The sequence below is a fragment of the Dromiciops gliroides genome, chromosome 3, assembly GCF_019393635.1.
Source record: "Dromiciops gliroides isolate mDroGli1 chromosome 3, mDroGli1.pri, whole genome shotgun sequence".
NCBI lineage: Eukaryota > Metazoa > Chordata > Mammalia > Microbiotheria > Microbiotheriidae > Dromiciops > Dromiciops gliroides.
The window spans coordinates 10,352,079-10,368,042 of NC_057863.1; the positions used below are offsets into that span (position 1 = coordinate 10,352,079).

The 15,964-nt window shown below is 44.7% G+C and overlaps 1 protein-coding gene across 5 annotated transcripts in view; it reads left to right on the forward strand.

Annotated features, from left to right (window-relative positions):
* MASP1 (MBL associated serine protease 1) overlaps positions 1 to 15,964 on the forward strand; it is a 97,754-nt gene that overhangs the window by 42,941 nt on the left and 38,849 nt on the right. For 4 of the 5 annotated variants that reach the window (XM_043993022.1, XM_043993023.1, XM_043993020.1 and 1 more), the window contains exons 4-8: positions 123 to 254; positions 3,183 to 3,379; positions 4,887 to 5,034; positions 9,043 to 9,161; positions 10,266 to 10,344. In XM_043993022.1, the coding sequence (XP_043848957.1) occupies positions 123 to 254; positions 3,183 to 3,379; positions 4,887 to 5,034; positions 9,043 to 9,161; positions 10,266 to 10,344 (675 nt within the window). Of the gene's footprint in view, positions 1 to 122; positions 255 to 3,182; positions 3,380 to 4,886; positions 5,035 to 9,042; positions 9,162 to 10,265; positions 10,345 to 12,410; positions 13,131 to 15,964 lie in introns of those variants that run through there. The other variant, XM_043993024.1, reaches the window with a different exon arrangement.

A 15,964-nucleotide genomic window follows, 5' to 3' on the forward strand; every position in this document is an offset into this window, starting at 1 on the left:
AGGCCAGGGGGCCGTGTGATTTCATTCCCTCCCCCCGCTTCTGGAGGCTGGTCACCTCTGCCTGCTTTATTGCCCCACCCCCTCCTCCTCCTCAGCTAATTCACCCCCCTCCCTCCCCCCAGACGTGGACGAGTGTACGGAGAAGAGTGACGAGGATCTGGCTTGCGATCACTACTGTCATAACTACATCGGAGGCTATTACTGCTCCTGCCGCATCGGTTACATCCTGCACACGGACAACAGGACCTGCAGAGGTGAGGGAGCCCGGCAGCTCAGCGCCCCCAGCCTGGAAGGTTCCACCGGGGACAGCCGCCCCTGGATTTGACCTAACGACCCAGCCGTGACTGGGCGGGAGGGGCGGAGAGGGCAGGGGAGGGGAGGAGTCCGGGTGGAGGGGGGAGAGGGAAGGGGGAGGAGTCCCGGGGGGAGGTGAGGAGTCCCCAGGGCTGGAACACAGTAGTCGTTTATAAATCCTCCAGCCATCTCCATCATTAGCCATTACATCGGAGCCTTCCGGTGATCCTTCCACTTATTGGTCTCCAGGCAAGGCTCAGTCTCACATTTAGAAGACCAGCTGTTAATGCCCACGGATGATCTAAGAGCTAAGGGAGCCTTGGGCCCCTCCCTCCCCTTGTCTATCCAACGGCCACCATTTTGGCCAAAGCAGAAGGGGAGACGGGTCCTTTATTATTTTCGAGATGAGGGAAACCGAGGTTCTGCAAAAGCCTCCTGATCTGATTGAGGTTGAAAAGCCAAGGGAATAACCACCAGATAAGGATATTTAGGATCTGATCCCAGTCTCTCTTTCCAGACTGATTTCTCATCTCTCCCCTCACAAAAGTTTTGGTCCAGATGAACTGGTCTCTGCCCCTGAAAACTCCATCTCCCACCTCTGAGCTTTTGCCCAGTCTATACCCTAGTCCTGACATAATCTCCGTCCTCCTCTCCACCTTTTGGAATCCCTAGCAGCCCCGGAGACTCACCTATGGTGCCATCCCCTTAGAGGTTGCCTTTCTTAATCTCCCACCTTGCTGAGAGTGCAGCCCCACCCCCCAAACCATTTGAGATTTATTATGCATATATTTCTCATTTACTTCTCTGGTACATGTTGCATCTTTTCTGTAGAATATAAGTTCCTTAACGTCAGGAGCTGGCTCAGGCTTGTCTTTGTATCTCTAGAACCTATCACAGTTTTCAGGACGCAGTAAGCACCTGATAAAGGATTATTAATCACTTGGCTAAAAAAGAAATACATCTCAATCCCCCGACACCAGAATAGTGCATTTTGTCCATCTGAAAGGTAGAACTTCTCCACTCCAGTGGCCCCAGGTGAGGATGGGCACCTTCCAGTAAGTCCCTCCCTAAGCTGGGCAAGTGGTGCTCACTTCAACTGGCTCACCCTCAGAGGGGGAAGCAGGGTATGGGTCCCTGGGGGTATCCATTGACCACCCACGTACCAGTCTCTCGAGTGATAGATCACGTGGCCTACTTTTTCTTGGATAAACAGAGTCTCTGGTGCCCTCTGGAGGCAAGGGCACCAACCAGGCAGCCCCTTGCCAAGGCACTGAGGTGGCCAAGAAGCCCCTGGGGATTGCTCAAGAGGGAGAGCAGCAGCAAGGAGAGGATACATGAGTGAGCTCCCCAGCAGGATTTAGGGAGGGTTAACCAAGGTAATCACAGCTTTGTTTTTAGCTACAGGATTAAACAAAAGCTTCACTCAGCTCCCTGGTTTTTTCTACTTCTATTTGCAGTGAGGAGTTAGAAAATGAAGCAAGCGTGTTCATGAGTAGGTGTCTTCTCAAAGCATTATGGGGTATTTTCCTTAAATTCAGCTAACAATTTTTTGGAGCATCTGCTATTTTTAGCCACCAAGCCAAGCACTGAACCACCACCAGTATAAAAGACAGGGTCCTTGCCCTCAGGGAGATTCCAGTCTAGACAGGGACATGGTAGGACAGAGAACAGAAGGTGCCACCAAACAAGAAGTGCAAAGGCCGTGTCAAGAGTTCAGCTTGGAGATAGTCTGGGCAGGCAGCATGGAGGAGGGGGAATTTTTTTTTTTTTACTTTTAATTGAGGAGATTGATCTTGGGAAATATGACAGTGGGATGGTCCCTGCTTTAAACATGCTGTCAGAACCCCTCCATATTCTCTGCATTTGAAGTCAGAGGCCCTGAGTTCAAATCCCAGCTTTATCCTTTGCCGCCTGTGTGGACTTTAGCAAGTCTCTTCATTCCCTTTTCCTCATCTGTAAAATGAGTGAGGTTGGACCAGACAGCTCTGAGGTTCCTTCCAGCTCCTAATCTGAGACCCTCCTCTGAACTCAGAGAACCATTTGCTCTCATACACAAGAACTCAGGGGATGCCACAGTGCATGGAGTGCTGGCCCTGGAGTCAGGAGGACCTGAGTTCAAATCCAGCCTCAGGCATTTACCAGTTGTGTGACCCTGGATCAGTCACTGTCTGCCTCAGTTTCTTCTAGATGGAGATAATAATAGCACCAACTTCTCCAGGGTTGTTATGAGAATTAAATGAGATAATATGATGTATAAAGTGCTTTGCAAGCCCTAAAACTTTCTATGTAAACCCTACATTAGAGTCATGCCCATATCCCATTTCCTATTGGATTATAAACTTCTCAAGGGTAGAGACCTCATTTGTAAAATAATTTTGCTCACTGGCTTCAATGCTTCCTGGGCCTTTAGTGTCCTCAGCTGAGGATCTGTTCTCCATACACTGGATTGAAGCCAGTCCGACAAGCACCTATGTCGTCCCTCCTGGCCCCCAGCTAAGATCTGGGAATTCAGACAAAAATGAGTCACAAGCCCCTCCCTCAATGAGCTTCAGGTTTCCTGTGAGTATAGAAGATGTCAAATATATCGGTAGAGATTCATATCCCACCTCCAACCCTTCCTGAGTCACCTGGGCAAGTCCTATCCTAGTGAACCTGGCCTTGCCCTGCCCTGCCTATCCTCAAAGGGTCAGTGGAAGCCCCAGGTGAGATTATGAACATGGAAGCCCTTTGGATTTGGTAAAGCTCTACTCCAATGTCAGATAGGGTCTTCTTGCCTCTCTATCATACAGCTGTCCACATACTGAGGAAGATGTTGGGGGCAGGGCCGGGGACACCTGCCTCGTGTACATGTGGCTCATGTGCACATGTGCATGTGTGTTTTTGAGCAGTGGAATGCAGTGACAACCTCTTCACCCAGAGGACAGGTGTGATCACCAGCTCTGACTTCCCTGGCCCGTACCCCAAGAGCTCCGACTGTCTCTACAGAATTGAGCTGGAGGACGGTTTTGTCATCACTCTCCAGTTTGAGGACAGCTTCGATGTTGAAGACCACCCCGAGGTGTCCTGCCCCTATGACTACATCAAGGTGAGAATGGCTGAGAGAAGGGGGCAGAGCCCTGAACGGGGGATGGATGCTCAAGCAAGACAAAGAGGAAGCAGCCTGGAGCCAGCTATGATTCCCAGACCAACCACTGACTAGCTATGTGACTGTAGGCAAGTCACATCCCTTCTGATGTCCATGATATCAGCTTAGGGCTCAGGGTCCTGGGATGGATGTCCATAAGATTTAGTTAAGTCTGCTTTGGGAAAATCCTGGTATGTGGACACAGACATGGGTTTCATCCTTGACAGACTCACTGTGGGTCCATGCTCTGGGATTAAAGACCTGCAAAGAACCTTAAAGACCACCTAGTAAGCCAATCAATAAATATTTATTAAATAACTGCTCTGTTCCAGGTCTTCTGCCAAACATTGGGGATACTAATACCAATCAAAACAAAGACAGTGCCTGCCCTCAAGGAGCAAAAGGAAGCTGGGAATGGGAAGGGGAGGTAACTGGTTGGGTGGGAAGCTCTCTGAGGTCCCACCCAGCTCTAGATCTCTGATTCTGTAATGACAGTGACCATAACTTGTAGAGAAAGCAGAACAGCCTAGCCAAAGAATCCTAAGAAAGTTCTGTCCTGCTCAAGAATATTCCATGGCTCCCTATTGCCTCTGGCATAAAGTACAAGCCCCTCGGCTTGGCACTTACAGAACTCCACAGGCTGGCTGCCACTTACCTTTTCACTTTCTTCTTATCATTCTGCTTCCAGGCCAGCCAAGCTGACTACTGACTGTTCTCTAAACTCAACATTGCATGCCCTGCTCCTTTCTGTCCCTTTGTCCTGGCTGAGCCCTATGCTGGGAATACATTCTCCCCTCATCTTCATCTTTAAGAATCCTTAGGGCAGCTAGGTGGCGCAGTGGATAGAGCATCAGCCCTGGACTCAGGAGTACCTGAGTTCAAATCTGGCCTCAGACACTTAACACTTACTAGCTGTGTGACCCTGGGCAAGTCACTTAACCCCAATTGCCTCACTAAAAACAAAACAACAACAACAACAACAAAAAGAATCCTTAGCTTCCAGCAGCTAGGTGGGTAGAATACCGGCCCTGGAGTCAGGAGTACCTGAGTTCAAATCCAGCCTCAGACACTTAACACTTACTAGCTGTGTGACCCTGGGTCAGTCACTTAACCCCAATTGCCTTAGCTTCCCTGCAGGCTTCATCTTGGTGCTGGGGAAGCCTTTTCTGATCTCCCTCTCAAGCCCAGCCCCTGGTGTTAGTGCTCTCTCCCTCCTCAAACGATCTTGCTCCTACTTCTCAGCAGAGATACTGTAAACACCCACCACGCTCACTCCCTTGAGGTCAGGGATTGTTACTTAGCCTTGTATCCCTGCTCCTCGATCACCAATCCCATGAAAGAGGTACAAGGACAGGAATGCCTGACAAATCCATCAGAAAGAATCCAGATCTCAACACCCCTCAACCCGAGAGAGTGAGTGAAAGTTCCCTCGTAACGCTGCCCCCTTTCTCTCTCTGTCCCGGGACAGATTAAGGCTGGGCAGAAAGAGTTTGGCCCTTACTGTGGAGAGAAATCCCCAGGACGCATCGACACCCAGAGCAACAGCATCCAGATTCTGTTCCACAGTGACAACTCGGGGGAGAATGGAGGCTGGAGACTTTCCTACACATCGGCAGGTAATGAGGCCCTCCTTCACTGCTCTACCTGCCCTCTCAGAGTCCCAGAGGCAGGGAGCCTGCTGGGGCAGAGTGGGAATAACCCTGGGCTCAAAAGCCAGGACACTCACCTTCTAGTCCCATCTCTGCCCAAGCACATCCACTTCCCTATGACTGTCAAGGGCATCCCCATCCTCTCAGTCCCCCAGGCTCATAACTGAGATGTTATCCTCCACTCCTCACTATCTCTCACCCCACCACATCCAAGCTATTGCCAATTCTGACCAATTTGATCTTGCTAACATCTCTCCAATATGCCCCCTTCTCTCCTCTGACACTGCCGCCCCTGGTGCAAGCCCCTCATGACCTCATCCTGGATTATTCCAATGTCCTGTTGGGAGGTCTGCCTGCCCCACTCCAATCTATCCTCCATTCAGCCTCCAATGGGATTTTCATAAAGTCAAATCTGACAACATTACCCTCCTTCTCAATAAATTCCAGTGACTCTTCCAGGTTAAAATATACAATCTTCTGTTTGACGTTCAAAGCCCTTCATAATCTATCCTCTCGCCTTGCTGTTCTTCTTTTACCTGAAAAACACAGAGAGAGAGAGAGAGAGAGAGAGAGAGCAGTGCAATGTCCCTGGCCCCTGTGTTATTCCTCAAACAAAGTATTCCATCTCCAGGTTCCAAGCTCTAGACATTCTCTCAGGCTGTCGCTCATGCCTGGAAACCTCTCTGTCTCTTGACTTCCTTCAAATCCCAGATAAAATCCCACCTTCTACTGGAAGCCTTTCCCAATCCTCTTAATTCTTGAGCCTTCACTTTATTTCTTTCCCTTTTATCCAGTATGTGACTTGTTTGTAAATAGTCATTTGCACATTGTCTTCCACATTCAATTGTGAGCTCCTCAAGAGCAGGAATGTCTTTGCTCTATCTCCAGCAATTAGAATGGTTCCTTGAACATGGTAGCTGCCTAATCAATGGTTATTGACTGATTGACTGACTTGGGAAAGTTACTTTCCCTTTCTATGACTCAGTTCCCTCCTGGATAAAATGAGTAAACTAAACTCCATTATCTCTGAGGTCCTTTCTGAGATACAACATACCATGATTTCACAGAGTTCCACCTTATCCCAGTCCTATGGATAAGGGTGTGTTTTCCTCTGAGAATTTACACAACTATTGGCTATTTTAGATCAGAAACCCCAGCCCCTGGGGTGGACATGAATTGGGATGTCATGGTTCTGGATGGCCCAGCAAACGTCACCTCATTTCCCAGCTTCCAAAAGCTGGCTTCATGCTGGCTAAAGCTTGGAAAGAACTGACTATTCCAGGGCAGTCAGAGTCATTCATTCAAATATGGACCGACTCTGAGAAGAAGAGAATAGAAAGACAAGAGATCTAGCCTTTTCTGGCTTGTTTCCACATTTCAGTATCAATTCATTTTAATTCAGTTCAGCAATTTGTTAAACACTACCTCTGTCACTACCTGTGTCAGATGGTGGTGACAGTGGTGGTGGTGGTGGTGGTGGTGGTAATGTTCATAACAACCCTGTGCCAGGTGAGTAAACCCTGAAAACACCAGAATAAAAAGGAGGGAGTATTTCTTTTGAATTATCATGTATCATTCATCAATCCATCAACAAGTATTCGTTAAGTACTCACTTTGTGTTAAGCACTATTCCAGGTGTTGGGCAGGCAAAGAGAAAAATAAAAGTCTCTACTCATATGGTTACATTCTATTAGAGGAAAGTAAAATGTAAATAGAACATTTAATACCAAACATATACAAGGTCAATTCCAAGCAGAAGGCAAAGGTGTAATATAAAAGACTGTTTACTTCCCACATATGTGCCCCATCTGACTTCATCGATGCCAGTCACACATAGGAATTTTCTAATAAAAACAATCCCCAGAGAGTGTTGCAGGAAACTTTAAAATGTATCAGGGAGGAGACTCTTGCTGCACTCATCAATGTCACTGGCTAGCTGAACTCAGCCAAGTCAGAGATGGTTTTCATTGGTTATGATACCAGGACAATGGCAGCTGTCCTGGTGCTGATAGACAGCTCAGCCAACCAGCACACAGAAGGTCCCACATGCAACAGACATCTTCCTCTTCTTCCTGCAGCCCCTACTAATGCAACACAAGAATAAGCCTCCAGGTAGGGGTCTTCGGAGGCAGAGCATGGCTTGCTCAAGCCTTTGTATAGGAGCAGAGCAGTGATAGACATTTCCTCCAACAGTCATGGGTGTCTCCCAAGACTCTACCTTTGGTCTTCTCCCTCAACACACTCTTTCTTGGCGATTTCATCAGCTCCCATGGGTTCAATTATCACCTCTATGCAGATGACTCCCAGATCTGTTCAGTACATCCTAATCTCAAGACTGAAGTCTCATATCACCAGCTACAAGCTGGACAGTTCCACCTAGATGGCCCATGGGTACCTTATCCTTAACATGTTAAAGACAAGAACTCATTATCTTCCCTTCCTCCAACAACCTTCCCTTTATTCCAGACTCATTTGTATATAACAGAGACAAAACTTGAATTCTCTTCCTGATTATGGGGCTGACCCACTATCCACTATACCACATCTCCTCTCAGACCATTTGCCTACTCTTTGTTTAAAGAGTGTGTATCCCTTCCAAGAGAATGTAAATTCCTTAAGAGCAAGAACTCTTTTTCTGTTTGTTTTTTACTCATCTCCCAAGCACCTAGCACAGAATCTGGCACCTAATAAGGCTGTCCATAAATACCTCTAAAAACTTAATTGGGGGTGGCAGCTAGGTGGCACAGTGGATAGAATGCCAGCCCTGGATTCAGGAGGACCTGAGTTCAAATCCGGCTTCAGACACTTGACACTTACTAGCTGTGTGACCCTGGGCAAATCACTTAACCCTCATTGCCCCACAAAAAAAAAAAAACTTAATTGGATCAAAATGGAATAAAATCAAATTATCAAGACATGGCTCAGTGTCATTCCCATCACCTCCTGAGTTATAGGAAAGGAGATAAGAGGGGTTTCAAGACATCAAGATATGGAGTAAATCCTCAGTCCCTAACTTCCCAATATCATTACTTTCCTGGTTATTCTGACCAGGGGTAATAGATCCCTGGGTGAGAGTTAGTGCAAGCTCATTTAACCCACTATAATTAGCCAGCCCCGACCATGCTTCACATCCTCTCCAGGGATTTACAAAGACCCCACTGGCTACCTTACCATGGACATCTTGCCATCTCCCCTGGCACCACTCAAACCCTCCCCACCCCACCCCTTCCACTTCTGGTTCTTACTCTAGAAAGTCTAGTCAAGTCAGTGCTGCCATTGCTACTAGAAAGGGTATGTTCATCTTCTCCCTTAGGGCTCCACTCCCCATCCCAATGACTCCCCAGATCCAAACTCCCTTCCCTGGCCACCCCTCCCTTATTTGTGTGGTAATCCTCTATTAGAATGTAGGTTCCTTGAGGACAGGGACTGACTCACTTTTGTATCTGTGTCCCCAGCCCCTAGCGCAGTGTCTGGCATATATTTGGAGCATAATAAATGCCTTTCACTCATGCACTCTGGATCCTTTGTGCCCTGGCTGCCATTCCTCTACATTATAATGCAAGTCCCTTGAGGGCTAGAGCAGAATCACTGTTGTATTTGTATCTAGCCCCTAACACAATGTCTGGCACAGACTAAGCATTTCATAAATGCTTTTGTCATTCCTTCCTTCCTTCCCTCCCTTCCTTCCTCCCTTCCCTCCCTCCCTCCCTCCCTTCCTTCCTTCCTTCCTTCCTTCCTTCCTTCCTTCCTTCCTTCCTTCCTTCCCTCCCTCCCTCCCTTCCTTCTTTCCTTCCTCCCTTCCCTCCCTCCCTCCCTTCCTTCCTTCTTTCCTCCCTCCCTCCCTTCCTTCCTTCCTCCCTTTCTTCCTTCCTTCCTAGAGACAGACAACTCCCATCATGTCCCTATGCTATTTTTCAACTACTACACTCTTAATTGCTCTCTAACTCATCACTTCTGTCTCTCTGCCACCACCAGGGAACCCATGTCCCATCTTGCAGCCCCCTGTCAATGGGAAACTCGATCCCTTGCAGGCTAAATACACCTTCAAAGACCAAGTGCTCATCAGCTGTGACACCGGCTACAAAGTAACCAAGGTATGGGGCCTCCTGCCTGGCTGGAGGGATGGACATGGATGGTCTTCGGAATCATATTCAGTAGATATTCCACAGTCGAAAGATAGGAATTTGACAGTCATCCAAACAGGGTCAAACAACTGCTGTTAATTAGGATTGAAAAAGCACCATGATGGGGGAAGCTAGGGGGAAGAGTGGATAAAGTACCGGCCCTGGATTCAGAGGGACCTGAGTTCAAATCCGGTATCAGACACTTGACACATACTAGCTGTGTGACCCTGGGCAAGCCACTTAACCCTCATTGCCCCCCCAAAAAGGACCATGATACCAAGCCAGGGAGCCAAGTGTTTGAGAGTAATTGGCCATAACAGCTCCCTCTTCAACTTTCCATGAGATTCCAAGGTGTAGGCATCCTTCCAAGATCACCCAGAAGGTGCCCAGTACCCTCATGTCAGGGTAGATGTTTCATTCTACCCCGTTTCTAAGCCACAATATGTTTAGTGCATTGCCCTGTATGAAATGATTCTGTGATTCCATGGCTTAGTGTGCCTTGGGGACGTATCTCCATTTCCTCCCAAAGTCTGTTAAAGCAATGGGAGGACCGTTGGGTTTGGGTTTAAATTCCACCTCTGACACTTACTAATTGTGTGACCTTGAGAAAGTCCCAACCTTTCTGGCCTTCAGTTCCTTCCTCTTTAAGTGAAAGGGTTGGACTAGATGAAAACTAGAGTCCCTCCACATCAAGTCCTTGATCCTCCATTTCTACTGAATCCTGGAATTTTCTCCTTCCTTTGAAAGGCTTTTTTGAGCCCCATGGCTTAAACATTCCCAAATCAAGCTCAAAAGACCATAAGATCATAGAGCTAGAATAAACCTCAGAAGTCATTAAATCCAACCCCCTTGTTTTACAGATAAGGGAAATGAAGCCTAGAGAGGGTGACTTACCCAAGTTCACACAGCTAGTAGGTGCTTGAAACTGGATTTGAATACAGATCTCCCTGATTCCAGGTCCAGCACTCTGCCCACTATACCACACTATCTCTCAAGGGAGGGTTTGGGATTCAACCTAAATTATCTATGACATTCACCCTACCCCATTTATGTTCTCTCCACCACCACCCCCAGGACAACCTAGAGATGGACACATTCCAGATTGAATGTCTGAAAGATGGAACGTGGAGTAACAAGATCCCTGCCTGTAAAAGTAAGCTAAGCTCCCTGTGCGTCTCATGTGTTTACTCTCTGTAGAGTATCTCTGGATGTAAGGAAATTGTTAGCCTTGCCTGGAAGGAGGGAGGCAGTGCTCCCAGGACCCAAGCTAGGCAAGGCAGCTGTGAACTCAGGAAGCTCTTCTGGTCTTTTGTGCCTTGGCCAGTGACTTTGGCTCTGTTTGGAGAGAGCTGATCCCTCTGCTAAGTGGGTCTCTAGCTCAGTCTTTGCTTTAGCCAGCTCTGTCTAAACAGTCACCTATGCAGGGGAAGGAGGGATCCTTCACCCAGTGTGCCTAGACTGGCCAGGGAAGAGTCCCCTGCAAAGGGGAAAGAATGAATAGGCTGAAGTGCTGACACAAGGATCACAGGAAGTCTTGGAAGGAGGAATCTTCTTGGGCCAAATACAACCTCCAAATATTATTTTCTCATTTTTGGTTGCTATATTCTTAAAATATACTTTAAAATGACCGTATAAAATTTCCAGCTGCCATCACACCTCTCCATGCATGCTAAAAGTTGGAGACCTGCTACAGGTGCTTTTCAGTAGTTCAGAGGCAGTGGTCGGGGTGCGGCATTCGTCTCATTGACATAAGTAGTGCTTTTCTTTCTTTCTACCTCGTGTCCCCCATCCCTCCACACACTTCTACCTTCTCTCCTGATCCTTTTATTTTTCTTCTTTTTGTTCTTTTCTTTCCTTCCCTGTTTATTCCTTAAACCTGCCCATGGTACCCACAAGCACTATTTTGCCAACTAGCAGTTCAATCTATCCATCAATCAACAGGCACTGTGGGCCAGGCTCTGTGGGCCAGGCTCTGTGCTAGGCACTAAGAATACAAAGACAAAGTTGAAACAATCCCTGTCCTCAAGGATTTTCTATTCTAGCAGGGGGGAAAACGTGTGCTTTCCATATATGAATTTATGTATATGTGGATATAGGGGATATGTATATATGTACATATATACCTATATGTAGGTGCTTTGTGTATATGCATAATACATATTATATCTATATATAACTACATAAATAATTACATAGACATATAATATGTTATATGTGTATATAGGGGTATATGTGAATATAAGGGTGTGTGTATATATAAATGTACATATATGCCTATGTGTAGGTGTTTGTGTGTATATGCATAATACATATTATATCTATATATAACTACACAAATAATTACATAGATTTATAATATGTTATATGTGTATATAGGGTTGTGTATATATATAGGGGGGTGTATATATATACATATATATATACCTATGTGCAGGTATTTCTGGGTATATGTATAATACATATTATATCTATATATAACTACATAAATAACTACATATACATATAATATGTTATGTGTATATAAGGGTATATGTGAATAGTGGGGTATATATGTGTGTATATATACATACATATATACCTATGTGTAGGTGTTTCTGTGTATATGTATAATACAGATATTTCTATATAACTACATAAATATTTACATGTACATATGTTATATGTGTATATAGGGGTGTATGTAAATACAGGGGTATGTGTGTATAAAGATAAATGTACATATATGCCTATATGTAGGTGTTTCTGTGTATATGTATAACACATATCTGTATATAACTACATAAATATTTACATGTACATATAATATGTTACATGTATACATAGGGGTGTATGTGAATATTGGAGTATGTGCATATATGTACATATATACCTATATGTAGCTGTTCCTGTGTATACATATAATACATCTTATATCTATATAATTACATGTACATATAATATATTATGTGTGTTACATACATATGTACATACATACATAGATACAAAATACACCCAGTGTGTTTTGGGAAGAAAAGATCCCAGCAGCATCAGGAAAGGCTTTATATTAAAGGTGATGTTTGAACTGAGTTTTGAACAAAGCCAAGTGGAGGTGAAGAGGAAGTACGGGGCATGAAAGTAAGCCAACAAAAAGAGTTTGTTATTCCTGGGTGAAGACCTTGCCCATAGGAGGTCAGAAGGAATCAGAGACATGTTGCTCACTCTTCCTTTCTCCCCACAAAGATCACTTGGTGCCAGCACTTGGATTGTTTGAGGTGAGATACCGAGGAGGTCACATCCACAGTCAAGACCTGAGAAGACCTGAGATATGGTCTCTTTTTGAATGATCAGCTTCATGACTATGGACAAGTCACTCCTCTCTGAGTCTCGGAATCCTTATTTTTAACTTCTGAAGTTTGAACTAGATTATCTCCCATCCCACTCTCTTGGAACATTCAGGGATTCTAGGTGAAGTCCCTATCTTTCAAGTTGCTTTGAAACACTGACTTAAAAAAAAAAAACTGTAGCTGTCTTCCCAAGGTGAAGGAAGCTTCAAAATTTGTCTATTGCATTTAGTTAGTTGGTTCAGTGCATCAAACAATAATAAGGTTTGTGTTTAAAAAGAAAGTCTTCAATTTTTCCTACACCATCATGTCATGTAAAAGCTAAAAATATCCCACATCTTTGTTGGCATTTATTCTCATGTATGTTTAGCCAGAGAGGACTTCACTGTGGTTCCATCTTCCCCACTTCTTTGTCCCCAAGCACTACAGAATAGAAAAATACCAACCTAGTTCCAAATCTAGTCAAGCCCGAGGCCATTAGGAATAAATATGACTGATTTGGAGAAATGCCTTGTACTAAAAGAACATAACCCTTTCTAGGTGGAATCTAGTAAGGACTATTGAGAGGCATGGCTTTCACTCCTTGGTGCTATGACAATTAAAAAGTTGAGAGACATAATTTCTGGTCAATTTAATCATTTAATAATAAGGCTAACAGGTTATTAATAAAAGAATGGTCATTTGAACATCTCTCTCAGACCAAAGACATCACAGTGGTGGAGCTCACAGCTTATAGAGTAGATGGTCAATGGGGCTGAGTTGACCTTTGAGCAGAGAGATTATCTACACTCAGATCATCCCCAGCCTTGGACCGTCAATTCAAAGAATATATTCCCTCTTCAATGGGGGGGGAAGGGTGGCTCCCTGAGTGACACCCCCCCCAAGATGGAGAAGCTTTCACTATATAGACAAAAGGATCTTCCTCCACCCAAGCTTGAGAACACAATGAGCTTTCCCACCCTAAATGCAATCTCTTCATCAACAAATTCAAGAAAAACTGGACTAAGTTGGAAATTTGTAAGAAGGGGAGAACTCTGAATCTCCCCCCAAATTATTCTCTATCAATAATCATTTCTCACAATGCATTAAGAATAATATAACAATAGGGGCAGCTAGGTGGCACATCCTGACCTTGAATTAAGGAGGACCTGAACTCAAGTCCCATCTCAGACATTTGACACTTAATAGCTATGTGACCCTGGGCAAGTCACTTAACCCTCATTGCCCCACAAAAAAAAAGAATATAATAAGGAGCACATTGCTTTGGTAGATCTGTGATTTCCTTCATGTGGACACACCCTCCGCTGGTGTAAAAAGCAACCTTTTCACACTTTCTCATCCTATGATTCTTGTCCTTGTTTTCCCTCAAATCATCTAGCAAGGACCCATCCAACATGCTACAGGCCTGTAGCATTCTGTGGTTTTAGAATGTCCCTGATATCCCTGGAGCTGTTTCATCTGTTGTCTTCCATGCTTGCTAGGTGATCAGCCCACCACCTCTTTGGGTCTCCAGGGTCTTTCATCAGTTCATTCACTCCACTTCTCACATGTAACTTGTCATTGGTATCATGATGCCATCTCTAGAGGTGCACCAATCGTCTTTCCATTGCCTTTGGATTCTTTGTCACTTGAATCCTCCCAAGACATGGGCTTCTAAGACTTGCAGCTGGAAAACATCACCAGGAGAATGTTAGTGCTCAAGAAATGGGCTGACATTGAAAACATAAAGCCATTTCCCAAGTGCAGTTTGACCAAAATCAACCTGTTGTATTGTGGCATGGGGCTAGGAATCAGGAGTCAAGTTCAAATCCCATCTCACACACTAGCTGTGTGATCGTGGTCCATTCACTGGTACTAAATTTCCTTATCTGTAGGATGGAGATAATGACACTTAAATATCTACCTCATAAGGGCCTTTTGAGGAAACTATTCTGCAAACCTTAAATCACCATGCAGAAGGGAATAATCAATTATTACCCCTAAATTCTGAGCCAAATTCATGGTGCATCTGTAATTCTTGTCCAAGGCATTCATACTTCTTTCCATGCAACTGCATGTCTAGTTATTGTGCATTTTTCATCCACTTTGTATATATAATGTGAATAGATCATAGAATCATAAATTTTGAGCTGTAAGTAACTTTAGAGGTTGTTGAATCCAACTCCCTCATTATACAGTTGAGAAAATAGACTCAGAGAAATTATATCCCTTAATGTCACTTAGTAGTTGTCTGATGTGGGATTTGAATCCAGTTCTTCAAACTCCATATCTACTGTTCTATTCAGTAAATCACATTATGCAAGGTAGTTCCCCAAAATTCCATCTAACAAAGCAGATCAACAACTGATCTACAACTTAGAGCATTGTCTTGAGCTCTACAAAGCTAAGGGACTTACCCAAGACCACACAGTTAGAAGATGTAAGAGATTTGAACTAGTTGAACTCAGGTAGTTCTGACTCCTAGAATGTCTCTCCATCCACTCTGCCATGATGCCTCTTCTCTTTGAACATAGCAGGTGCTTAACTGAACAAGACTGAACTGAGGTGAAGTAAAGTGAAGTGGATTGGATCAAATGAAGAAAACCAACTGACAAAGTCTATATGTTCCTTCTTTAGATGAATGCATGTGCCATTTTCAAGATTTACTAGAGATGAGAAAGTAGGCACCTGGGTTGGATTGGTAGCCACACAACTTCCTTACTAGCCACAGTGATGTGGTAGTCACACAATTTCCTTATCACCTTTAATTCTAGTAAATTGTACCATCTGTGGTGGTTTTCATTCCTTTGTAATCTTTGGCAGGGGTGAGACCCCTTAAGCATTAATCTCCAAGTTCCTTTATAATTCTGTCACCTTCGCTTGGATTTCTTCTGTATGGTCTTGGACAAATCCAACCTCTCTTCCTGACCTCATCTTTCCAAATGTCATTGTACTTTCTCACATTAGGTACTAAAGGTGCAGAGGTCAAACATAATGGTTCTACTTGCTTTTCCCCTAGAGTGAAGGGACTATTATAAGGATGCTGGCAGATCTGCTCCATGCTCTGTATTTGTTGTCTGCCTTCAGATGTCCCCTACAAACACTGTTGAAGATGTTTGCATTTCAGTGGTATAGATGTCACACTGAGCTCTTCTTTACTCACTTTCTTTTCAGCCTGTAGTGGGCAAACATTGGAGAGATTTTTCTGTCATAGTGCTGACAAATGAGTGGGTGTTCTAAGCCAATATTGCTTTTAGTATCCTCTCTGCTCACTCAGCAAGATGAGACCCTTTCTGGGCTTCATCAACCTCCTCATTGTAACAATCATATTATATCATGTAAGCACCTCCAAGAAATGGTTCAAAAGAGTCCATTCCTTTGCCTTGACCCATTTCCTATTTTTGAAAGCCAGCAGTTTGTTTGAGAGGGATGGGCTGGAACTGCTATCACCTCACATATCTTTAGCCTTTCTTC